Genomic DNA, 26,699 nt, shown 5'->3' on the forward strand with positions numbered 1-26,699 from the left:
ACTAATTAATTTGGGATTAATAAAGTGTATATTTCTATCTATATTCTAATCATCTCGTCCCCCTGGGGCTCCGTCTGCCCTGCTGGCTCTGGATCATTTCACTGTTTTTATGGTTTCATATACTGTTTGTATCATAACTGGCTGGAACATAGAGATCTTACCAGATCCCAATAACTTATGAACAAAGACACAATAGAATGTTACTGGGAGTGATATATTCTCCTTTGTACTTTTCCGCTCCACTTTACTTAAATTCAAGTTGGCTTATGTAGTTCACATTTAGATAGATAGATATATACTTTATTAATCCCCTTAAGGGGAAATTTGTCGTCACAGTAGCAGCACCAATAAACTAAACACACGAGAATAAAATATAAAAAACAGGGATGAAAGATATAGATGTATACAAGTAAAATATAAAATGAAACATGTATATATATATATATACACACAAACAAATATAATACAATGACTGCAAAGTAAAATATGTATATATATATACAACATATATGCATACACAATACAATACTAATGACTGCAGTGTAAAATTTAATTCAATATTAAATATAGACAGTGTGCAAAATGCAAAGTGTGTGTATGTGTGTAGTGTAAATAAATGAAATGTGTGAAGTGCAGATCAACAGATTTCATCTTACGGTTGAGACCAACATGTCTACAAAAGGAGGGGGGGGGGGGTACTGCAACACTTCAGAAGAGAGCTGACACGCTATTACTGCTAACTGTCACTGTAGTTCTCTATTCTGACAAGCAGGGAAATGCCAAATCCTATTCTTTTTAAACTCTAGTTGTAATTGTGAACAAACAAAAATGCGAAATGTTGACATTGGCCGAGTTTGTTTGTGTTGCTTTCCATAAGTGACGGTCGAGCTACAGACACGTGGCTGAATGAAAATGTAAAGCAGTTGGTCTAATCTGTCTGCTGCACAGAGGCAAGTCAAGTTAATATGAGATGAAGAGAACAACCATATAGGGGCTTTCATGGCGAGTTTATGCACCACAGACGATTAAGACACCATCGGAGTCGACACAATTGAAATAAATGGGAGAATTTGCAAAGTTTTGAAAATGTACCTTGGTTACTAATTATATTTTATGAAATTGTCTGACATGTTAACATGGAGGTTCAATCTTGCCCTCTGAGGACAACAAATCTAAGCTCTCCGGTCCATTTAGTAGCTCTTTCGGGCCTTCAATGTCATCTTTACAAAATAGAGCTCAGAAAAGCAAGTTAGTGGACTTTTTTCATTACGATTGTTTAAAAATATATAAATACTAACTTAATAAATCAAGATTAGTCTAATTATAACAAAAAAACAGATAAATAGAATTGTGACTAACATTTTAATCTGCAAACAAGCTCCAACAAAGCAATTATAATTATGCAAAACTAAATTGGAAAATGTGAATCAAATTGAAACATGAGGGTGATCCGTTTTGTTTACTCACGGAAACAGTAGAATTAGATTAATTACAACAAATAAACCATTGAATCCAACTAGGCTGCTAAATGCTGAATATTATTGACACTGGTGGGACCCATCCCCGTTTCCTCAAGGCAGGTGCAAGGCGCTATTCCGGCTATCGAGAGGCACGCAGTTGTCGTAGAAGATCTGGAAAGAGCTGCTCACATAAGTGACCCTCTTCAGGAATCCCTCCAGCTGCTGCACCGTCATCTCTTGAACCGCGTCGCCCGAGGTGGTGACCCCGGTGACCACGTCGGCGGTGCCGCGGCAGTAGTTGTTGAGCCGCCTGCGGATGCTGTGCTCGTGGTTCTCCCAGGGCCCGATGTTGAACTCTCACCTGAGGGACCACGTTGGTCAGGGTGTAGGTGGACGCTTTGTCGTTTGCGTGGGCCTGGTGCTCGTCTGGATTCAGCTGACCGCGTTCGAAGATCACAGAGTTTGAGTAGTCGTCGAGCGCGGCCTGAGCATCCTCCAGATTCTCGTGGAGGTCCTCTGAAGGGAACGGCTGCGTCTCACGCGACGTCGGACGCTGTGGAGAGCTGTCAGAATGAACACGGCCGTCACTAATGTAAGAACGTGATGTCAGGTACGTAGATTAACTGAGTGGTCGCTGGGGAGTGGTTAGGCTCAGCTGTGGAGGGGTGTGGGGGAGTGACTCAGGGAACAGGTGCCAGGAAGAGGCCTAATTGGCCTCAGCTGTAGGGAATCAGCTCATTAGTGTCCCCGAGGTGGGATCGGGATGGAGGGACCAGAGAGAAGAGTGGAGGCAGAGTATCAGTCCAAATAAAGAATATTACCAAGAGCCTGCTACACTGGAGCCACACCCCCACACCCCTCCACAGCTGAGCTTAACCACGCCCCAGCCACCACAACACTTATTACCAAAGGATCTTTTACAAGTTGTTTCTATCCGAGGCGGCGTGCCCATGTACAGGGACCGTCTACACTCGGGTGAGAGCTTCTCCTGCACCTCTGCTGCCGCCATGGCAACGACGAGAAGGCAGATGAGCGCACGCAGTCCCTTTGAAACGGCGTCCCGTTATGTGGACTTTGCCTCTGTGCTTCACATCATCGCAGGCGTATTATGCAAATTATTATCTTTTTCACTTTACAAGTAGTCACAGTTCAGTGATCCTAAAGGTCCGGGAGCTATTTTCGTTGACAATTACACGGGTGACGAATGTACTGAAAACAGAAGCGTACCGTGTGGGAAATATTAATCAAGAAGAGGCAGAAGGCCGTTTATCACATTTTACTAACGGTATTAATAATGACTCTGTTCCGTTTACACTAAGTGTTCCTGTAAGTCATTAATAAATAACGCGTGTAATTTCCCTGCAATGAGGCAAACATCAGCCGTGAAAAAGGCAACGTTAAGCCCATTACCTTCGTTTAATGTGTTTAATCTTTCAAACCTTTTGAGCCTCATTGCATTAATGTCGGATGAACTCCGAGGTCACAGCTTTCCATCTGTGCAACATGCTCTCCATCGGCCTAGAAAGAGGCCCGCCAAACATCTCCAAAAATGGAAATGAACTTTGTGTTCTTGTTTTAAGCTGAACTTTAATGTATTAAAGTCTCTCTTAAAATGTTTGGTATGTGAGGGAAGTTTTTTTTTCAACCTCGAAGTGACGCCAGAGGAAAAATCCCTGAAGTTATATAACTGTCAATAAGAGAAACGACGTATCCACCTACTCTGTATCACTTCCTTCCCCCTGTTGTTTCCCACTGTGACGCTCCACATACAGTTTTATTCAAAGCGGAACTGTTGTATTTACTCTGTCTTTCCTTCTTTCTCTGTGTGTGTGTGTGTGTGAGTGTCTTTGTGTGTGTGTGTGTGTGTGAGACCACCACCATGTTTCTGAAAGAGAAAGGACTGTGGAATGTTTTTGGAAACATCTGTTTCCATCACAACAGGTTGATGGCAGCGTGACCTTTGCACCCGTGGTAACAAACACTTCCTGTTTACCAATCGTAGCATCTTCACCGTTTACACTCAATCCCCATGCTGACCCTACAGTATCCATACATCAAAAAACCACGCTTAGATATAACAGAAACAGAACCTTAAAGAGTGACACAAATAATAGACAAAATGTGACCAAAACTCGTTTATTATCTACAGAATGTGTTGATTTTTTTATCAAATTCGTACAAAATAAAGATAGGATTTGCAAATGGGCTGACACGAGATTATATTAATGTAAGATTATTTAAAATATGAATACTAGTAAGCTGCTGTTATGGGTGTCAAAATACTAAACTGACCAATTGCTGGTTGTCACTTTTTATCACAGTGTGTAATACATAAAAATATGTATTATGATAGCAACTGAAATAACGACAAGTCTACCTGGTATCTTGTCCACATTTCAAAACAATGACTCTGATGGATATCCACACATTAATGGTCACTCTGCTGTATCACAGTTGAACATTTGTGAAAACATCAATGCATGGTCGAGGAGACAATGCGGAAGAAATAACTCTAAAATCACAAGTCAGTATATGACACAAAGGTTTAGTAATATCAAAGTAACTAACTTAGACCTGTCAAATAAATACAGTTACGTAAAAAAGTAGAACATTTTGATTGGCAATATGGATAAGAAGTGTAAAGAATATAAAAAAAATTTAAAATCAAAGTGGAGTAAGTACCTCAAAATTGCACTTTTACGTAATAAATGTGTGAACAGTGAATTGGAAGAGACATCGCAGCTGTGTGTGTCATCTGTAATCTGTCAGTGTCGCTCTGTTTTACACCAGGTAGATACAGAATAACGGTTTTAAATTACTAACATTCACCCGTCTGTTGTGAGGCTGCAGCCAGACTCAGAGAGTGAGGGGGGGGTATTTGTTTGTGGCTTGTTACCTTTAACCACTGCGTACACGGTGTGTGTTTGAACATGCGAGACACAACAAAAGAGTGTGTTTGGGTTTGCACACATTTGTGTGCATTTGGATGTGCGTGTGTGTGTGTGTCTGTGCATAGAGAATACCAGCAGCCCAGGGAATTGTGGGGGATCTATTTGTGTGTCTCGGGTATGTGTGTGTTTGCTGGGGTGAGGGTGGGGGGGGTAGGACGGGTGATGTTATTGTGTCTCTCGGGAGGGTTTGTGTGTTTTTGCTATGGGGGGGGGGGGGGGGGGGTTGCAGGTCTCGTAACTCTGGGGTGGTCTGGTTTGAGAATAAGAGAAAGGAGGGAGTGTGTTTGTGTTTGTTTGTTTGTTTGTTTGTGTGTGTGTGTGTGTGTGTGTGTGTAAGACTTTAGATGAAGACACACCTTCCTCAGCCGGCTCAGTACAGATATAGAGATGGAGGGACAAGTCACAGAGAGAAATGGAGTGAGAGAAGACAGGAGGAGAAGTTTGATGATCATCCCCTCATCGTCTCAGTAGAGGCTACATCGTCCAGGCCCGAGGTAAGCGTCTGTTAAGACTACAATGTTTTCATGTCAAACGTGCAGTTTAGATAAAGCCTTTAATCAACATTTACTGCATGAATTTAATTGACATTTTTGTATTGTAAAGCCAAAAATAAAAGCAGAAACAGACAAAGGATTCACATGTTGCATTCTTAGCATCCAACATATTTCTTAGATGATAATACACGGGAAAGGCTCATTGCCTCTTTAGACTCTGTGTGCCTTGGCATTCTGGTTGTCTTGTAACAATCAAACTCTTCATCATAGAGGTCTAAAACATGAAGAAGAACACACGAAACGGATGAAATTAAGATGCGTGTTGCTTAACTTTGCCTTCGAGTTACAAGCTGTGCATGCATCATGTTACGTATTTGCATCATTTTAACCTGTTGCAAAAGTTTAAGAATCTCATTGTGTTTATTTTTTTATTTTCAGAGGATCCGAGTCAACGGACTGAGGAAGAAGTGAGACTGAACAGGAATGTGGTCCCAGAAGCAATAGTACCACTGCAGGAGTTTGGACTTTTTTTGCTTCAAGACATTATAATATTACATATAACGCGACACATATCCAAACTTCAGCTTGCCACGATCATATTTGGACCTCCGGGGATTCTTAAAAAGTGCAAATGATTTGACATCGACGCCGAGGAGACAAACGCACACATGTCGGACGCGGGCTTCCTCCCCTCCCCTTCTACCCCCCCACTCGACCACTGCGACTTCAGCGACTGGTCTCCTTCCTTCTCCATCATCCCGTCCGTCTACCTGCTGGCCTTCCTGGTCGGTTGCCTGGGCAACGGCCTGGTGCTGTGGGCCTACCTGGACCGGGCCGACGGGAGGGGAACTGGAAAACGCTGTTGCATCCTCAGCCAGCAGAACACAAGCAGCGCGGGGAAGACGGAAAACCGTGGCTCTTCCTCCTCTCGCTCCTCCGCCTCGTCCTCTTCTCACCCCTCCACCCCCCGCCCCCCCCGCTCTCTGACAGACTCGCTCATCGCCAGCTTGGCGTTGGCCGACGTCTGCTTCCTCGTCACTCTCCCTCTGTGGGCCGTCTACACGGCGAAGGGCTACCACTGGCCTTTCGGGCGACCCCTGTGCCAAATCAGCAGCTTCCTCACCGCGCTCAACATGTACGCCAGCGTGTTCAGCCTGAGCATGCTCAGCGTGGAGCGCTACTGGGTGCTGACCGGACGCCGGCACTCCAGCCACCGCGCCCCGCGGAGGTGCCCCGGCAGGGCTTTGTGGATACTTGGAGGGGTGTGGGTGCTGGCGGGGGTGCTGGCACTTCCCGCTCTGCTCCTGCGCTCAGTCAAGGAGGTGGAGCTCGACACCGAATCCGATTACGACTGGCGGCCGGAGCCGGTTCATCCGACGCCCGACTCCGGATCGCTGTTCCTCTCCTGCCAAATGGATTACTCCCCGCTGGTCGGAGCGGAGGTGGAGGAGGCCGATCGAGAGCAGGCGGAGAGGTGGTGGGGGGCCGCGCTGAGTGTGAAATCAACTCTCATCGGCTTCCTGCTTCCTCTTGTCATCTTGCTGGTCTGCTACTGCTCATTGGCCCGGCTCCTAAACAGACATTTTGGGCGGGGCCCGCGTCCTGACCGAAGGCGCCAGCGAAGACTCCTCAGGGTCATCGTCACTTTAGTGATGGCTTTCTTTCTGTGCTGGCTGCCTCTGCACGTCAATAAGACGGTTGCCATGCTGCTGGAGTTTGGTTTAGTCCCGTACTCCTGCTCTCTGGATCAGATCTCACTGGCTGCTCAGCCGTACGTCACCTGTTTAGCTTATCTCAACTCCTGCCTCAACCCCCTCCTGTACGCCGCATGTGACCCGTCGTTCCGGAAGAGGTGCAGACGAGCTCTTCTCCTGCTGTGCAGGACGAACAGGAGGGGAAGAGGAGGAGGAGCGCGAGAGGGAAGGGCGGGAAAGAAGGATGAAGAAGAGAAAGAGGAAAGGAGTTCAGCTTTTCCGTCGAGAACACAGGAGGAAACAGCAGAGAAGACGGAGGGAGAAGAGGAAATGGCTGGTGCCGTGACTGCTGAGATTACTGCTTGAAATGTAGGAATCGTGTCTAATTTCACATCGTGGAACCAGGACATCAAGCAAAGCCTGTGTGATATAATTTTTCACTATTTCAGTTTGAGATTATCAACAATAGTGGCCCAAACTCAAACTGGAAAAGTTTCAGAGATCAATAGTTTTAAAATACACATCCTAATCAAATAAACATCTATGATTCTAGAGAACAAATTCCAATCCCTGATTTCAGAGAAAACATTCCAATCCCCATATTTTCCCAAAGGAACATCCACCACTTCCTAAAAGTGGATCATCTTGCCAGAACAGCATTTTCTCATGCCATCTGATCTGTTTCTATATTGTGTACTATATATACTCTCGGTGTTTACTGACTCTTTTTGCACTGTTGTTTTTATCTCTATTAAAACGTATCATGTGATCCACATTTGTCTTTTGATTGTGAGAAAATATAGTACATCCATAAATATGTAGGAAAATAAAATAATAATATCTGTTAAATTTGCAAACAAACCTTTAAAATAAAACAATGTTACTTCAGGAGAATACAACTTACAATGTATTGGTCAAGGTGTTCAAACGACCTGGTTAAATAAGCAAATAGATATTATTACGCATATTATTACACATTATACACATCCTTGCCATACGTACAAAGTAGATGTGTGTGTGTGTGTGTTTATGGTAAATAAGAGTGCTAGTTTGCTCTAATAAAATATGGTGTATTTGGGAATAGTACATAGATACATTATAGTTCATTTTAATGCATAAAACTATTTTTTTTTTACATTCGTGGCGACCATTTCTATTCAAACTAAAGCATATTCTAACTAGAATGGGCACTCGGTAGAGCGCATACCTTCGCATATCACAAGATTGGGCATTGAATTATGAACATGTTGGCATTAGTTGCATGCTAATTGGATAAAAATTGACCGTGCTATGGTAAAAAGAAGATGTTGACCTTTTCATGACCTCGACCTTGACCTTTGACCCAATTGATCCCAAAATCGAATCAAATGGTCCCCGGATAATAACCAATCATCCCACCAAATGTCATGCGATTCGGTTTAATACTTTGTGTTATGCGAGTAACACGCATACAAATAAATAAATAAATACACGACGATCAAAACATTACCTTCCGCATTTTCAATGCGAAGGTAACCAGTAAACTCAAAAATATATACATTAAACATGTTGCCATTGAAAAGTAAGAAGATAAGTCACCTCTGCAGAAGTAAGTACCAGACCCCGTCCAGAGGGTGGCGCTAGTTCACTATTAAACTGTTCAACAACCTCCTGAGAAGAGAGAAGAGAAGACGTCTACGTGCTAGAAAAGTGTTTCCGAGGCTAATGCAGAAAAGTAAGACTCCTCTCGGTTGTGTTGTTGTTGCTGGTGAATGTCAAAGATTAACAACACATATTCTCAACTTCGTGCACATTTTGCATTAGAACCGCTTTGCCAACTTACAAGAATAAACTTATGTGTTGATTAAATGTTGTCACATGTTTTGCAGTTTGACTGCGGTCTGAGAAATAACGTCGCAGGATGGGAACAGCATTGCTATATGATGAGGAGATGACCAAATACAAATTGCTCTGGGTTGAGTAAGTAACCGTTACGTTGAGCTTTAACGAATCACACCTAATTTAATATTTTATGGTAACATATTTAAACTACTATGACTGCGTCTTAACGCGAGTTTCACCTATTTTAATTGTTCTGTGCTCGTGTGAAGCATGGATGTAACATCTTTAAACGCGTTACTACCTTAGTCAAGTGAAGCTTCCAATACGCGAACTAACGTGTTTTTTCTGTAACGTTATCTTACTTGTATTTTATATAGCGCTTTTCTAGGTACTCGCTTGTTTGGTCGGAACTGAAGTTGCGGTTCTTTGTGTCGCTGCGAAACACGGACGGTTATGGAGGAGCACCCAAAGCGTTAGCTACAAAGCTAACAGCGGTGGTTACACAATGTTTCCTTCTAAATCAGTTTATTGCCTCACATGTAAAGCGTACAGTTATCACATTTACTCGATAAGTCTTTTTGTTAATAACGTCTGTATCGTCCACTGCAGTTGTTACTTTGGACTCTATTAATACTATTTTGTACTCTTTGCTGGCTAGCGAGCTCTAAAAGCAGACTCGTCTCCGCTGCAGTGTTTCTGCCGGACCAACGTGTGGTTTCCGGGGTGTGACGTAGCAGCTCTCCTCTTCAGGGTGGCTCCGCCTCTTACCTGCAGCTCTGTGGGTGTAACCCTCACCTTCACCTCCCTGTGACTCACACACAGTCATCTGGCTTTTTGCCTCCTTTGTTTTAAATCCGGTGAGATATAATTAGATTTTTACCAGTTATTACAAATGACGATACACATCATAAATACATAAAAGTGACTCAGATGAATTACTTGGAGCATTTGAACCTTCCACAAATGAATGAGAAACAACAACAGGCTTTTAACAAGACAATTACATTTGCAGAGATACAGGAAGCTATCGATGACATCCCATAGTGAAGCAGATGGCTTTCCTCCAGAAATATATACAGACTGTAAAGATATTTGTATTCCTCTCTTAAGTAAAATGTACAGATACTCCTCCCTGAATCAACACAGACGGCTGCTATTACCTTCATACCAAAGCCAGGTAAAAACTCAGAGGAGCCGTCCTCATATACAGACCAATTAGTTTACAATGTGTAGAAAGCTAAAGGGAGTGGGGATACTCACGAGCCCCCGGCTGACCGCGGACTGCATTACTCAGGCCTTGTGTTCAACAACTCGTTTATTTGAGTTCTTTACAATCATGTTTACAGGTTTCTTTGGTTCATAAGTCATCCCAACAATATTCACAAAACAAATCAAAGTTGGCCAAAGTGACTAATAGTTCAACTGCATGAATTTCACACACAATATAAACATTTATTCTATTCAATTAATAGCATCGTTACAATAACCATAGAGTGATTAGTTCACTCCAACAGGAGTGATGATCAGAGGTGCAGAGTTTTTATCATGACTATCTTGAAGACAGAAGAATGGGAAGAGTTTCTCCTTCAAGGAGCAGCTAGTAAAGGAGAAGATAAGAGCTGCAGCTTTTACATCATAGAAGGAGATCAGACCCTCCTCATAGTCCACAAACACCCCCACCTTCTGAGGCCGAGTCTTCAGGGAAAGAAGAACTGGAGATTTGGCAGCAGCTGTGTACTCGCTTCCACTTCGCAAACTTATAGTCCAGTAACCCTTTTGAGGACTCACTATGACGTTTCCCTTCCTGTTGACCGACTCTCTGGCCACTCCTAAAAACCAGTCAGTCTTTCCTTTAACTTGAACCTCAAAGTAAAATCTGCCTGTAGAGAAACCTTGCTTTCCTAGGACAAAAAAATAGTTCATAAATCTCTCTGGGTTGTCTGGGAGATTGTTCCACACATCAGCATGGTTCACTTGTTTCCCATCATCCGACAGGATGAGACCAGGATGAACCGTTTCAGGATCAAGAGTCACGTCCACTGCAAACTTCTGGACCCTCTTCAGCTCAGCGTCAGCAATCAGCGTCTTCATCTTTTTACTGAGAGTCTCCTCCAGCTGAGACACAGCTCTCACCACAGTCCCCTCATGTGATGCTGGAGGAACACTGACCTGAGACCAGTCCTTGGTGGGTGGTGGATGGTGGATGTTGAGGGACTGGACACTCTGGAGGAGGAGGAGGTCTTCAGAGAGGGAGAGCTTCTCCACCTCAGTGCTCCTCTTCATCAGATCAGAGATCTCCTGTTCCATCTCTCTGATGGCGTCTTCAGCCTGTTTCTTGGTGCTTCTCTGCTTCTCTTCTATCGTAGTGATGACCTCGTTCAGTTTTCTCTCCACAGACTCCTTCAGACCAGTGAAGACCCGAACACCTTCTGCTTTCTCTCTGTCTGCATCGTCCTCACTGAGCTTCACGTTGTGTTGGACCTCCTGAATCTTCAGTCGTCTCTTCTGGATCATCTCCTGAGTTTCAGCCTCTGTCTTCTGCAGCTCGACCTTCTTTCCTTCACATTCTTGTTTCAGAGGAACAACATTGTGCATCTTGTGGTCCAACACAGTGCAGAGCATGCAGACACACGTCTGGTCGGTCCTACAGAACAGCTCCAGAGGTTTATCGTGCTTCAGACACATCCTGTCTTCCAGGTTCTCCACAGGGTCCATCAGCTGATGTCTCTTCAGACCTGACATTGTCAGGTGAGGCTCCAGGTGAGTCTCACAGTAGGAGACCAGACACACCAGGCAGGACTTCAGGGCCTTCAGTTTGGTTCCAGTGCAGACGTCACAGGGAACTTCTCCTGGTCTGGACTCTTGTTGCTCTGAGCTGCTGCTGCTGGCTTTCTGCTGAGTCGACTGTCTGAACTGAGAAACCATCTCACAGATGAAGGTGTTGACGAGCAGCTCAGGTCTTTTGAAGAAAACCTTTTTACACATCGGACACATGTTCTGGTTGTTGGTATTCCAGTAATGATTGATGCACTTTTTGCAGAAGTTGTGTCCACATGGTGTGCTGACTGGATCAGTGAACACATCCAGACAGACGGAGCACAGGAACTGATCTTCAGACGGCAGATAGTTTGAAGCAGCCATATCTACACACATTGTGGAAAGAAAATAATTATTTGTTGGAATTAGGAAACAAGTGTGATAATTTGATAACTTTCCACCCTTCTACCAAACTGCTCAAGCAGCCTCTCTCTCCTCTGTCCTTATCCTCGACCTTTCTGCTGCATTTGACACAGTGGACCACCAGATCCTCATGTCCTCCCTTCAGGACCTGGTATCTCAGGCTCTGCTCTCTCCCTCTTCTCATCCTACCTCAACGACTGCATTTACCAGGTAACCTGGAGAGGAGTTGTGTTTGAACCTTGTCCTCTAACTACTAGGGGTTCCTCAAGGCTCTGTCCTGGATCCCCTCCTCTTCTCTATGAACACCAACTCTAGACTGTGTCATTTGCTCACCCTTCCCAAACATTGGTACTTGCGTAGCGAGCTGCAAACAGATCGGGTCTACGTCCAGGACTTGGTCAAACCTTACACCCCACCCCGTTCACTCCTCTCAGCATCTACCAATCGGCTTGTTACTCCGAGCTAAACACTCAACAAAGTCACGACTGTTTGCTGTCCCGGCTCCTCATTGGTGAAACAAGCTCCCAATGACATCAGGACAGCAGAGTCTCTAAATCTCCCACCGCAAACTAAAAACACTTATTTTCTGACTATATAGAGTAAAAAAAGGATAGCATGTTAGTACTTATTGTAAGTCGCTGGATTAAAGTGTCAGCTAAATTAAATGTAAAGTAAAAGCTTTTAACTTTGACATAAGAAACCAAGATCAAAGTCGTGCCGACAGACTCAACCTCGCTCCTCTTGCAAAGCAGCACAGAATAAGTCCAAAGTGAGTTAACCCTTGTGTTGCCTTAGGGTCATTTTGACCCGAATCAATATTACACCCTCCCCCCGCCTTTGGGTCATTTTGACCCGATTCAATGTTTCACCCTCCTGTTACCTTTATATTTACTAACATATTTTACCCTTTGGGTTCAATTTGACGCCAGCAATTAAAACCTCCAGAAAATTATTAGAATTAATATTGTTTTCCAAGTTTAAGTGTGAGGCACTTTATGTTTGTTTGTTGACTACCGACATTAAACATTGAATGGGGTCAAATTAATCCTAAGGCGGGGGGAGGGTGTAATATTGATTCGGGTCAAAATGACCCTAAGGCAACACAAGGGTTAAAGAACAGCTCTGACAACAAAGCTCTGCTTACTGATGACTAACACATCACATTTACTCCAGCTGCTTCACAATAAAAGCCTTAAACTCTTATTGTGAAACTACTTGAGGAAATAGAGGAAGTGATCAATGAACAGTAACTATAGAGCGTATTCACGTGACGTCAGAATCTCAATCGCGCCATCTTGGGGTCCCACTTATTAAATGTCAGAAGAAGTTGACCTGGCTATCGTGTTCGCTGTTTGATTATGGGAGAGCCCAGCAACCTCATGTCCTTCTGCATTACCAAAGAAAGTTTCAGCGGTTGGAATTGAATATTTACAACGCTTTTTTACCTGATTTTACTCGCTCAACACTTTGTGGTTAATTCGCTAGTTACCCCTAGTTACCAGCACACAGCCCGGTCACATTCCTGTAAAACAGTTTTCATTTCCGCTATCGACCATGGGACATTAACAACTATTTCTGCGTTATACTTGTTGTAGAAATACCACATCAATCGCCCCGTGTCTGGGTTCATATATGATCCGTAGTCGCACAGCTCCGCCTCCGGGACGAGTGTCTGGATGAAGCCGCTTCCAGCTCCTTCAGGACCAGCAGTGACTGTTTGGCTGGCCGTGCTGATGCTGTTCCCATGGAGCCAGTGTTTTATTTCACCGTGAAATTAATCACAGAGTAAAGGCAGACATCGCCCGACGGAGTTGCCATGTTCATGACTTCCTCCCAAGTTTCCATCCACAGATCCTTTTGCGCAAGTGAAACATTGATTTTTGCTCGGCGAAAAAAGCAAAAAGAGATTATTGACGAGTGTGTCAATGAAAACGTGCCCACAACCCGATGTATCAACAGAAACACATGAGAACAGTCCTAACGCTCATACGCCGAGTGAAGCCGAAGTAGATGCATGACAAGTTGAAGTAATAGCCTCTTGTTGAGCTGATAAACCCATATTCTGAATCATTAGTCCCACATCCAACAATGAGGCACAGTATAATCACAAGGCACACCGCTTTGAACTGAAATCGTGTCTCCTTCAGGATATAATGGTCATTTCTAAGGGAAGAGCGGCATACAAACAGGCAAAACAATGCCGTGGTGGGACCCCAACATGGCCGCCAAAGGTTGTTGTGGTCACGTGAGTGAATACGCTCTAGAGCAGGAAAGTCTGAGTGAGACGAAACTGAAAACCACAGATTCAGTTACTAGTGACTATTTTTTTGCTCCATCCCAATGCGCGCAGACCGGCGTCGGAGCTCCGCAGCGGAACAATCGATCGGCGTATTGAGCACCCCTGCATTCAAGCATTAAATAGCCGAGAGGTTTTTTCAGCGTGAGGAATTCGATGTGTGGCGGGAGTGCGTGAGATGAGACCGAATTGCGTGAGTCTCACGCTCAATGCGTGAGACTTGAGAGCCCTGTGAATATGATCAGATGTACTCACCAGTGTTTGGAAGAGATTGTTGAGTTGTTGATAAAAACCTGAAGACGTCACTTTGAATCGTCTCTGAGAGAAAAGCAGAGACTCGTCTCGACTGCAGTGTTTCTGACTCTGAATTTAACTCTCGTTTCCGGGGTGTGACGTAGCAGCTCTCCTCTTCAGGGTGGCTCCGCCTCTTACCTGCAGCTCTGCGGGTGTAACCCTCACCTTCACCTCCCTGAGACTCACACACAGTCATCTGGCTTTTTGCCTCCTTTGTTTTAAATCCGGTGAGATATAATTAGATTTTTTACCAGTTATTACAAATGACGATACACATCATAAATACATAAAAGTGACTCTCAGATTAACTACTTGGAGCATTTGAACCTTCCACAAATGAATGAGAAACAACAACAGGCTTTTAACAAGACAATTACATTTGCAGAGATACAGGAAGCTATCGATGACATCCCATAGTGAAGCAGATGGCTTTCCTCCAGAAATATATACAGACTGTAAAGATATTTGTATTCCTCTCTTAAGTAAAATGTACAGATACTCCTCGTTGAATCAAAAACTCCCTGAATCAACACAGACGGCTGCTATTACCTTCATACCAAAGCCAGGTAAAAACTCAGAGGAGCCGTCCTCATATACAGACCAATTAGTTTACAATGTGTAGAAAGCTAAAGGGAGTGGGGATCCTCACGAGCCCCCGGCTGACCGCGGACTGCATTACTCAGGCCTTGTGGTCAACAACTCGTTTATTTGAGTTCTTTACAATCATGTTTACAGGTTTCTTTGGTTCATAAGTCATCCCAACAATATTCACAAAACAAATCAAAGTGACGTATATTTATTTATTTATTCTCTTTATTAACGTTAATCACACAATAAAACATCCTGTATTCTGTAAACATATAAATGTAGGAGGCCTCAATCTTAATGAAGCTCCATGACAACAAAACTATTAATCTATGTTTCCTGTGTGAACATCAGATTTAGCGGATTAACTCAAAGTCAAACTTCAGCTTCATGTATTTGGTGTCTTTAAAGTCAAATTCGACTGCATGATATTAAGACAAGATATGTACATTTATTCTCTTCAATGAATAAAATCATTACAATAAACAAAGAGAGTGATTAGTTTACTCTAACAGGAGTGATGATCAGAGGAGCAGAGTTTATACCACCATCATTATGACCAGGACAGAAGAATGGGAGGAGTTTCTCCTTGAAGGAGCAGCCAGTAAAGGAGTAGATGAGAACTGCAGCTCCTACGTCATAGAAGGAGACCTATAATACAGCCATAAATATGTAGGAAAATAAAATAATAATATCTGTTAAATTTGCAAACAAACTGTTAAAATAAAACAATGTTACTTCAGGAGAATACAACTTACAATGTATTGGTCAAGGTGTTCAAACGACCTGGATAAATAAGCAAATAGATATTATTACGCATATTATTACACATTATACACATCCTTGCCATACGTACAAAGTAGATGTGTGTGTGTGTGTGTTTATGGTAAATAAGAGTGTTAGGTTGCCCTTATAAAATATTGTGTATTTGGGAATAGTACATAGATACATTATAGTTCATTTTAATACATAAAACTATAGTTTTTTTACATTCGTGGCGACCATTTCTATTCAAACTAAAGCATCTTCGAACTAGAACGGGCACTCGGTAGAGCGCATACCTTCGCATATCACAAGATTGAGCATTGCATTATGAACATGTTGGCATTAGTTGCATGCTAATTGGATACAAATTGACCGTGCTATGGTAAAAAGAAGATTTTGACCTTTTCATGACCTTCACCTTTGACCCGATCAATCCCAAAATCTAAACAAATGGTCCCCGGATAATAACCAATCATCCCACCAAATTTCATGCGATTCGGTTTAATACTTTTTGTGTTATGCGAGTAACACGCATACAAATAAATAAAGAAATACACGGCGATCAAAACATTACCTTCCGCATTTTCAATGCGAAGGTAACCAGTAAACTCAAAAAATATATACATTAAACATGTTCCCATTGAAAAGTAAGAAGATAAGTCACCTCTGCAGAAGTAAGTACCAGACCCCGTCCAGAGGGTGGCGCTAGTTCACTTTTAAACTGTTCAACAACCTCCTGAGAAGAGAGAAGAGAAGACGTCTACGTGCTAAAAAAGTGTTTCCGAGGCTAATGCAGAAAAGTAAGACTCCTCTCGGTTGTGTTGTTGTTGCTGGTGAATGTCAAAGATTAACAACACATATTCTCCGTCAACTTCGTGCACATTTTGCATTAGAACCGCTTTGCCAACTTACGAGAATAAACTTATGTGTTGATTAAATGTTGTCACATGTTTTGCAGTTTGACTGCGGTCTGAGAAATAACGTCGCAGGATGGGAACAGCATTGATATATGATGAGGAGATGACCAAATACAAATTGCTCTGGGTTGAGTAAGTAACCGTTACGTTGAGCTTTAACGAATCACACCTACTTTAATATTTTATGGTAACATATTTAAACTACTATGACTGCGTCTTAACGCGACAGTTTCACCTATTCTAATTGTTCTGTGCTCGTTGTGTGAAGCATGGCTGTAACATCTTTAAACGCGTTCCTACCTTAGTCAAGTGAAGCTTACAATACGCGAACTAGCGTGTTTTTTCTGTAACGTTATCTTACTTGTATTTTATATAGCGCTTTTCTAGGTACTCGCTTGTTTGGTCGGAACTGAAGTTGCGGTTCTTTGTGTCGCTGCGAAACACGGACGGTTATGGAGGAGCACCCAAAGCGTTAGCTACAAAGCTAACAGCGGTGGTTACACAATGTTTCCTTCTAAATCAGTTTATTGCCTCTCACATGTAAAGCGTACAGTTGTCACATTTACTCGATACGTCTTTTTGTTGATAACGTCTGTATCGTCCAGTGCAGTTGTTACTTTGGACTCTATTAATACTATTTATTTACTCTTTGCTGGCTAGCGAGCTCTAATTAATGCTATAACGGAACCAATCGGTCTGACGCTGTTCATAGAGTACACAATTTATTTATTGTTTAACGTTAACTTAGTTTTTTCCAAGGGAGTTACAATCAAAACCTCAAATAAATTCATGGTCGTAACAGTGTAAACACATTGTAATATAATATACATGAAAGCAAAAAAGCAATAGGTATCTGGCTAATTAAAATGTAAGCAAAGTTGGTAAGAATAAGAAAAAAGAACTGAAAACCCTGACAACTTCTCAAATAAAAGCCCGGCATAAATTTATACATAGCATCTAATAATATACGATTAGATTAGATATACTTTATTCATCCCCAGGGAGAAATTTTGTGAAGCAGCAGCAAACATGTTTACAAACATACAATACAATAAAATAAAATAGCAGGGCATATTACATTTAAGAATTTAAATAATAAAGGAAATGATCAAATACAATTGAAAGTGTATACACTGTCATACCTGCAAACTTGTCACCTTTCGGCGAAGTTCGCCGTTTTAAAATCAAAATAGGTCATCCACGTGAATAGTGTAGATCCGAAGAGTTTTTGTTTTGGGGTAAGGGGGGGGGGGGGGGAACAGACTCATGGAACAGAATTATGGAACAGAATCATGGAACAGAATCATAAACAGGTTCCTGGAACAGAATCATGGAACAGACTCATGGAACAGGCTCAAAGCTCAGCAGAGCACACAAGTAATAAATAAAAAAAGGAAGTTGGTTCATGAATGACTTTAACCATGTTATATATAATGATAATGTAAAGTTGTTATTACTATTTTTAGGGCCCGATCACTGAATTATTCAGAGGACCATTTTTTCTTAAAATATTTGTTATTATTTAGATTTGCGGTCAGAACAATCAAAAGACCGTAGTTATAAAAGCTTTGAGGTGTCATCGAACAACGTGGATGTGGTGTCGAGACCCCCCCGTTGTCACCTTTTTCACCCCTCATGAGTTTGCAGTGTATAATAAAATACACATGTAATTGTATACACCTATAAGGCACCTATCTAACTTAAAGAAGAGACCTATGCTACAGTTTGAAGCACAATTGTCGACACCAATTAAAAGAACAATATTGCCATGTGTTTATATTTTCAGCACCAGTATGCTTAGTGTGTATTCTTGATTTAGGGGAGTCCACCGCTTCTTGGCATTTTCACATCTGTTATCTGTTTGTTATGATATTTGTGCTCAAAAAGTGCTAATCTACTAATGACAACAACAAAAAAACATGAATTTGAACAGATCAATCACAAATTCAGTTGAGTGCTAACGTAAGATACAAATCCATCACGAGCTGGCAATGTAAAAATCTTCAATTGAATTGTATGGCCATCATTTAAATATCATTTTTCTCCAGCCCCGTATGTAATATTGAGGTACCTGAGCGCCTGACGGTGAGCCATGACGCTTTGGTTAAGACCGGCCTGGCTGATCGATGCGTCGCCGTACCTGTGCGCGAGGCGACCGACGCAGACATCCTGCTGGTTCACAGGTCGGTCCAGATGGTGACAAAGAGTTCAGTTAATTGTTCTTCCTCTTCCTGAGGCCACAATAAATATCTAAAACCACTCATCAATGTGCACATTGCGGATCTGAACAGTGAGGAGTACTTGGAGGCAGTAAAGACGACCCCCTATATGACTCTGGAGGAGCTGAAGGACTTCACCCTGCAGTACGGTGACGTCTACTTCCACCCAGTGAGTCCTGTCCTGCATATATTGCAGTTGCATACGTTGCCATTTCTTTATATCTATAGGTCAGCTTCACTCCTAGTCTTGGATAATCCTTTTTCCTCATTGACTCTCCTAGAACATCTATCACTGTGCCAAGCTGGCTGCAGGCGCCACACTGCAACTGGTGGACAGTGTTATGACGGGGAAGGTTAGGAACGGCATGGCTCTGGTCAGGTGAGGCCATTCACGCCTTAGACACAGCTGTCCTCATATGTACCCTGACGCGCTGCCCTCTTTTTCTACGAATGTTACAAATTAAATACTAAGCGTTTGTTTATAAGTTGTCTTTTAATCCCTCTTGGCTAAATGTATTTATGTATCCATTACTGCATGAAATCCTGTCATGCATATCTCTCCTCTGTCACTGCTGACAGACCACCAGGACACCACAGTATGCGCAGTGCTGCCTGTGGGTTCTGTGTGTTCAACAATGTGGCCATAGCAGCGCGATATGCCAAGCAAAAATATGGACTTAAAAGGTAACTTGAGACTTGTTTTGTTTATTCTTGAAAGATGGACTGTATTAGTTCGGACACGCATTGATTTATTCCTGAATACGTATCCAGGGTGTTGATCGTCGACTGGGACGTACATCATGGTCAAGGGGTGCAGTACTGTTTTGAAGATGATCCAAGGTGAGTCCTTGCGAACTGACTCGTTAAATCGTTCACGTCGCCGTTGTCTTCGAGTATGATACATTCTGTGTGGCGCATGTTTATTCCCAGCGTGCTGTATTTCTCGTGGCACCGCTACGAGCATCAGAAATTCTGGCCTCAACTCAGAGACTCGGACTACGACTCTGTTGGCAAAGAGAAAGGGGCAGGATTCAATATCAACGTACCATGGAACAAAGTGAGTAACCGAAAAAGACGTTTATTGCTTTATCTTACGTTCTAACTTTATGTTGACTGAAAGAATAAAGTTGAAAGAGAGAAACACTTTCCGCTTTGACAATAATGTCAATTGTTCTGAAATGGCAGAAACAACTTTTGTTATTTTTGGAATAATTTAATGTATTTAATTATCAAATGAAAATACAATTTCCAGTTCATACAAAAGAACAAACGAGCAGCATTCACGATTTTTTTGTTTGAATGTTTACATTTTTTAAATATATGACGTCACATTGTGATCATTTAGGTGGGAATGAAGAACTGTGACTATCTTTCGGTCTTCTGCCACGTCCTTCTGCCAATCGCATACGAGGTGAAGCTTTTCAGAAAATTCTTGCTGACAAATACTGATGTGGATAATATTAATGTCGATTTATTATGTGTTTTTTTTATCACAGTTTAGCCCAGAGCTGGTACTAGTGTGTGCAGGCTTTGACGCAGCCATCGGTGACCCAGAGGTACTGAATATAAATATACATTTTGTTTATATTCAACAGCTGTGCTGTACAAATTTTTTTCTTTTTTGGTGACATAGTCTTAAATGTGTAAACTAAATTATACTGCACTATATTTTATTTATCTATTATTTCTATATATCTATATTTCTATATATTATATATACAGGACTGTCTCAGAAAATAGATATATGTGATGGTTCTTTTTTTTTCTGTATGCAATTAAAAAAAAAAAATGTATTTGCATCTTATTCATTATTACAAATATTAAAATTATTCTTTATTTTTTTATTTTTTAAATATATGATTATATATACAGCTAAAATAAAACTCAATATCCTATCTCTAAAAATTATAATATATAAAAAAAATTATACTAGTAGAATTATTAAACAAATCATTGAACACCTCTAAACTTTTTAAACACCTGCGATTCCTTTAAATTGACAAAACTTTTTTTATAATAATTTTTTTTTTTATTAAAATTTTAATTAGATATTTTAAGAGAGTTTTTAAGCTGTTTTTTTAAATCAGCAAAATTTCAAGAATAAAAAAAAATGAATATTTCAGTTGATTTTTGAATGAATGAATAATGAATGATTTTTTTTTTTTTTTTAATTTTAATACAAATAAAAAAATTTTCAACATTCTATATTTGAGTTTACAGATTTTCTGAATATAATTTAATAATAATATATTTAATTATACTGCACTGTATTTATATATATATATACACATATATATTGTATATATACATATTGTATATAATAATATATATATATTTGATTTGACAGATATTTGAATATAATTTAATAATAATATATTTAATTATACTGCACTGTATTTTATATATATATATATATATATATATATGATATATATAATAATATATATGTATAAAACATATATATATATATTATAAAATATATATTGTATTTATTTGATTTTACAGATGTACCCAATAAAGTGCCCATTGAGTGTAAAGCATCCTATGGGTGTTCATCCTTGCACTTATGTCGGGCGGCTGTAGCTCAGTGGGGTAAGAGGGCCGTCCTGCAACCCCAAGGTTGTCGGTTCGATCCCCGCTCTCCCCATTAGTTGCAAGTCGAAGTGTCCTTGAGCAAGGCACTGAACCCCCAGTTGCTTCCCGGGCGCATCACTGCAGCCCACTGCTCCTTAATAACTAAGGATGGGTTAAATGCAGAGAACTAATTTCCCCTTGGGGATTAATAAAAGTGTATATTGTATATTATTATTATGTCCTGTTGCTCTTCTATCTCACGACTTGTGAGTAAAGTAAAACCCTGTGTCCAGCCTGTTTGCCATCATTGGGACATTATTTGGTAAACTTGACTTTTTTATTTTTAGGGTGAAATGCGTGCCACCCCCGACGTCTTTGCCCACCTCACTCACCTCCTGATGAACCTTGCAGGAGGGAAAGTGTGTGCCGTGCTGGAGGTCAGGCCGCAGAGATACGTTCCGGACATGCCGCCATGCTGTCGGAGGAACATGTGGTTGTAACATATTGTGTTGTGTTTTCCAGGGAGGATACAACTTGACTTCCCTCCACCAGTCGGTGTGTCAGACAGTTCAGACTTTGCTCGGAGACCCGGCGCCGCGACCTGCGAACCTCGATGGTCCCTGTACGAGGTCGGTCTCGGGTCAGGTACATCATGTGCGCGTGTGTTTTTTGTAACTGTTATGAATGAATTAGTTTCTATTTTCAGTGCACTCGAGTCCCTTCACTGTGTCCGAGCAGCTCACAGGCAGTACTGGTCCTGCCTTAAACATGCAGGTATAACACCCACATTATTCCTTTTCAGCTTTTTCATCTATTCCTTAAATATACCATCACACTGATTTTAGGACAGCACTCTTTTAAAATGCTCTGATTCATGGACAGTTTACAAAAAAAAAGAAGATGCAATTTGATTCAACAGAACCAGAGATATGGGATCAGTTTCAACATACTATTTATACTAGATATGAAGTGAAATGTTGCATGTAGTACGTTACAAGTGCACTGTATATGGATTATGTGTATGCAAGAAATGCCCGGGTGTATACTAGAGCATGAGACGTGAGCTTATTGGACATACTCAACCACCCAAAATGCATTGCGTCTCTTCAACCAGTCCAGTGACGGACGGTAGAAGGTTTTAAATAATAACAAATAAAATGATTTAAAAATGATGGCGAGTGACCTTAAGGTACAGTTATGAGGAAAAATGCAAAAAGATAGAACACTAAATATTTAATCAACTTATTTTCCTTTAATGGAATAAAACTGGATAAAGAGTTTGTGAAAACATTTTTCTTTTACCGATAGCTCGGACCGGTAACATCTATACAGTGATGTGATGCAGAGAAGACGAATTGATTATGTTAGTTCAATGTGAACAGAATGCTGCTAATTGCAAAGTATTTAATCATTTATTTATTAGGCAGTACAACCATCATCCTTTTTTATTTACATTACCCACAATGCAACTCTGCCACTGAGATTCAGGTGTGTTGTGCTAAAGACGGCTAATTTGGCCTCGAGCCGAGATGACTTTTAACTTCACTGCTTCATAAAATACACGACCGTTCAAAAGTTTGGGGTCACCCAGACAATTTCGTGTCTTCCATGAAAACTCACACTTTTATTTATCAAATGAATTGAACATTTCATAGAATATATCGTCAAGACATTGACAAGGTTAGAAATAATGATTAATATTTGAAGTATTAATTTTGTTCTTCAAACTTCAAGCTCAAAGGAAGGCCAGTTGTATAGCTTATATCACCAGCATAACTGTTTTCAGCTGTGCTAGCATAATTGCACAAGGGTTTTCTAATCAGACATTAGTCTTCTAAGGCGATTAGCAAACACAATGTACCATTAGAACACTGGAGTGATAGTTGATGGAAATGGGCCTCTATACACCTCTGGAGATATTTCATTAGAAACCAGACACTTCCACCTTGAATATTAATTTACCACATTAACAATGTATAGAGTGTATTTTTGATTAATTTAATGTTATCTTTATTGAAAAAACAGTGCTTTTCTTTGAAAAATAAAGAAATTTCTAAGTGACCCCAAACTTTTGAACGGTAGTGTATGTCATTACTCCTTTCCCCAGCGGAGCTGCCCACCTCTAATATCAGCACAAAGTGCATTAAAGTAACCGAAGGAGAAGAAGAAAAGCAGGAGACGGGAGAAGAGGAGAAAAGTGCAGAGGAAGAGACGTGGCCAGAGCCTCCGAAGCGCTTCCCTCCTCCAGTGAGCACAGCTGTCGTCCTCCCTGAAGGCGTGGCTTGCCCGGACGGATGTAAACGCTTCAGCTCATCAGAGGACCCGGCCATAGTCGACAAACTCAGGTGAATACCAAGAATACCACAGGAGGCGTTGAAATTCAAAGACTGTTTATTATTGTGATTTTGTCTTTATTATTATTATTAATATACAAAATCTGTTTTTTTTACCCCCACAATAAGGGAGAAGTTCCTCCCAGAGTCCGATGACAGCGATGCTCTCACCACCCTCTGCAGTCTCACGGGCCTCGTAGAGGAAATGGAGAAGAATGAGGTACAAGGCTGCATGTTGTTGTTTGGGTTCTGCGAGATGACCTGCTTCTCTGACCGGCCCTCACGAGCCGCAAGCTGATTATATTTAATCGCCACATCTCAGATCCGCAATGGCTTGGCGCTGGTCCGTGACGTCTCCATGGCGATGATGTGTGTTGTCCAGCATGCTGCGACTGCTCATCACGACCGGTACAACAGAGTGGATCTAGTGCATGGGCACATTGAAATGACTGCATGCTTTGTTATTACTGAGAAAGACAAAGTGACAAATAAGACTTGCTTTGTGAAAGGGAAAGGAATAGTTCTACATAATTTTTTTTTTTTAAAAGACATTTTACTTATATTTACTTGGTTACTTACATGTGTGTACTCTAGAAGGTAGAACTATTTATATTGTGTTTCTGGGATTTATTGTTTGTATTTTTCTCTTTTGTGCTGAAGGGATTTCTGTTGCAACTGGAAGTAAACAATCAAGCGGACGTCACTGAATATGATTTGATATCCTCTTCTCCTCGCGCAGGGTTCTGATCGTGTGTGTTGGAGACGCGGTGGTCCCGAGTCAAGGCACAGACGATGGGTGATTGTCATTTGTGTGTCGCAAAATTTGACTTTGTGTTCAAATTTTCTGACGAAAACAGATTTTATCTGTGTAAACAATGTGATGAATGAAATATTCTCATCTTCAGGAAAACACTCCTGGTGCAGTTCAGCAACAAGGAGTCGGAGGAACAGAAAGGCAAATTTCACATTCATGTGTGTCTGAAGAAGGTATCGTGTATGATAATCGTAGAAATCACCATTCAGAGGATTTGTACTGGATGCTCATTCAGTATTATTGTTCATTTGTTCTTGTCTTTTTTTCTCATATTGTGTTGTGGCCAAAAAAATGCTGCATTGCGACATTTTATATACTGTACCTCATGAATTTATTTTCATTTAGACCACAATATTGAGCTGATTTATTCAGTGCTGCCCTATCAGTTGTTTTAGTCAACTAAGATTTATTTAGTTTATTAGTTTTTTTGGGTGCTTTTTTTCATGCCGAAGGACTTTTAATTCATGAAAACATCCCTGATGAACTCGAAGATTAAAACGTGGTGCTTTTGTGTGATTCATTTTACATATCTGATCAAGGTCAAATCATTTCTGCGGTCAAGGACGGCCGTGCTTTTGTTGAATAAATGTCTTGAAAACAATGTCTTTTTTTTCAATATACTTTGAAATATTTTAACACATTGATGTTGCAATATTATATAACATGATTATGCACCTCCGATGTGTATGTGTGTGGGTTTTATGACGGCCCCAAGTGTATTTGTTTGTCTTCCCGCAGGGCTGCAGCGACGTGTCCGGGTTCACACAAGCTGTGTTGGGCCTCCTTCTGCCTCTGGGATACGAGTACGACCCCAGCCTGGTTCTGCTGGTTCGGACGCCGGGTAGCGGGCTGAGTGACGGTGCGTGGCAACAGCTAACCGGGCTGCTGCAGGGCCTCGCACAAGGACACACACTGGTGCTCATGCCGGTAAGAAGAAGAGGTATACGTGTTCATCTTTGGCCTCATTTGTGGGTCGTTTTTTTTTAAATGGCAGGTGTTCTACACATTTTTGTTATTTCAGGAAGGTGAGAAGGCATGTGTCGGCCCCACGGCCTCCTCTCTCCTCGGGGTCGCCGCCCCCCCTCTGGGGAAGCTTCACGCTCCTCTTCCGGAGGACGTGGCGGCGCTGGAGAGACTGAGACTCGGGCTGCAGGCGGACTGGAAGCTACTGCACACTACAGGTGAACTTGCAACGCAGCGTCACATGGCGACATTGCTCATCATGTGAGATCCAGAGAGGTTGAAACCACCTGTGTTAACTCAATAGGACCTTCTGTCTCCTAAAAACAGCACCAGAGACTGGAGGAGGAGGCGAGGAGCACTGAAGCTGATCCTGCTTCTTTTTTGTTCAGCAATGAGTTGAACCACGTAAATCAAACATCTTGATAAAACTTTATTTGATTTTTCATGTCAAAAAAAGCATTTGCGCTGTGAATTTTGACAAAATACTGTACATGTCAAGACACATGTTTGGAATGAATCAAAAATCTTGTGAACCCCACGATTGATTGTCAAATAGATTTACAGAGTTTTTGATGAATGAATTAAAAAAAGCTAATCAATCTACGTTACCCCAAATCTTTTTATAAATTTTTATATTTTCTCATTTGTTTGTTGTTTACTGTTGGCTAATTTGTGATTGTAAATAATTTAGTAGGCTTAGGAAACTTTTTTATTATTTTAGCTTAAAATGTTTATACATGAATATTAAATAGTAAATCTGAAATAACTTTTGTGTTGATCTTGTTACAATGAAATGTCTTGATATGTAATAAAATCTGCAACATGATATAAATGTTTTCATTCAACCAGGTTTTAGTATGTTTGCAAAATGAAATGATTTTGGGTCGATGTTCAGTCTTTGAGAACAGAAGAGAATCTAGTAAGTACATTTACTTAAGTACTGGACTTTAGTCCTGGACTTGAGTACTGGACTTGAGGTTTGTACGTAACTTAATATTTCCATTTCCTATCACTTTGTCTTTCTACTCCACTACATTTCAGAGGGAACCCTACATGCATTTCACAGTTAAAGCTACTAATCATTAATGTTAATGTTTTACAAACAAAACATCTGATCTGTTTATAAATGTAAATGCACTGCAAATAAAAAGACAATAAACTGCTCAACCAACAACAGCATTACTTTATTGCTTAGATATAAAGGCATCATTAATAATGATGCATTTCAATTTAAGTTTCTCTGTTAATACTTGTTGACTTTTTCTTTAAGTGCAGGACTTAAATTTTTTACAATGAAGTATTTAAAGTGCAAGTCATAATACTTCTCACTACCCTCGAC

General features: G+C 41.1%; 3 protein-coding genes and 1 long non-coding RNA gene across 7 annotated transcripts; 2 read left to right on the forward strand and 2 right to left on the reverse strand.

Annotated features, from left to right (window-relative positions):
- Positions 1-5,573: 5,573 nt before the first annotated feature.
- aplnr2 (apelin receptor 2) lies at positions 5,574-7,332 on the forward strand. Its single transcript, XM_056416182.1, has one exon. The coding sequence runs from the start codon at positions 5,574-5,576 to the stop codon at positions 6,963-6,965; it is 1,392 nt and encodes a 463-aa protein (XP_056272157.1). The 3' UTR covers positions 6,966-7,332.
- Positions 7,333-8,138: 806 nt separating this feature from the next.
- On the forward strand, positions 8,139-26,534 carry hdac10 (histone deacetylase 10). Of its 3 annotated transcripts, none has more exons than XM_056416517.1 (21): positions 14,295-14,417; positions 16,499-16,589; positions 18,506-18,640; positions 18,749-18,845; positions 18,958-19,055; positions 19,256-19,360; positions 19,448-19,516; positions 19,607-19,733; positions 20,022-20,087; positions 20,173-20,232; positions 21,598-21,687; positions 21,773-21,879; positions 21,957-22,024; positions 23,358-23,595; positions 23,713-23,803; positions 23,906-23,991; positions 24,323-24,379; positions 24,489-24,570; positions 25,136-25,324; positions 25,419-25,578; positions 25,688-26,534. In XM_056416517.1, exons 2-21 carry the CDS (start codon positions 16,531-16,533, stop codon positions 25,720-25,722), a joined length of 2,019 nt encoding a protein of 672 aa, XP_056272492.1. In that variant the 5' UTR covers positions 14,295-14,417; positions 16,499-16,530; the 3' UTR covers positions 25,723-26,534. The 3 variants fall into 3 exon arrangements, with proteins under 3 accessions (XP_056272493.1, XP_056272492.1, XP_056272491.1); XM_056416516.1 differs by lacking the exon at positions 14,295-14,417 and adding an exon at positions 16,322-16,340; XM_056416518.1 differs by lacking the exons at positions 14,295-14,417; positions 16,499-16,589 and adding an exon at positions 8,139-8,558.
- LOC130195168 (E3 ubiquitin-protein ligase TRIM39-like) lies at positions 9,385-14,284 on the reverse strand. 2 transcript variants are annotated; one of them, XM_056416519.1, is made up of 2 exons: positions 14,152-14,284; positions 9,385-11,563 (listed from the first exon to the last, which is right to left on the reverse strand). In XM_056416519.1, the coding sequence occupies exon 2, from the start codon at positions 11,559-11,561 to the stop codon at positions 9,918-9,920; it is 1,644 nt and encodes a 547-aa protein (XP_056272494.1). In that variant the 5' UTR covers positions 11,562-11,563; positions 14,152-14,284; the 3' UTR covers positions 9,385-9,917. The 2 variants fall into 2 exon arrangements, with proteins under 2 accessions (XP_056272494.1, XP_056272496.1); XM_056416521.1 differs by lacking the exon at positions 14,152-14,284 and adding an exon at positions 13,046-14,132.
- On the reverse strand, positions 14,977-16,293 carry LOC130195169 (uncharacterized). Its single transcript, XR_008832027.1, has 2 exons — positions 16,205-16,293; positions 14,977-15,561 (listed from the first exon to the last, which is right to left on the reverse strand). It is a non-coding gene; the product is annotated as an uncharacterized LOC130195169 (long non-coding RNA).
- Positions 26,535-26,699: the final 165 nt, after the last annotated feature.

The sequence above is a fragment of the Pseudoliparis swirei genome, chromosome 6, assembly GCF_029220125.1.
Source record: "Pseudoliparis swirei isolate HS2019 ecotype Mariana Trench chromosome 6, NWPU_hadal_v1, whole genome shotgun sequence".
NCBI classification, from domain to species: domain Eukaryota; kingdom Metazoa; phylum Chordata; class Actinopteri; order Perciformes; family Liparidae; genus Pseudoliparis; species Pseudoliparis swirei.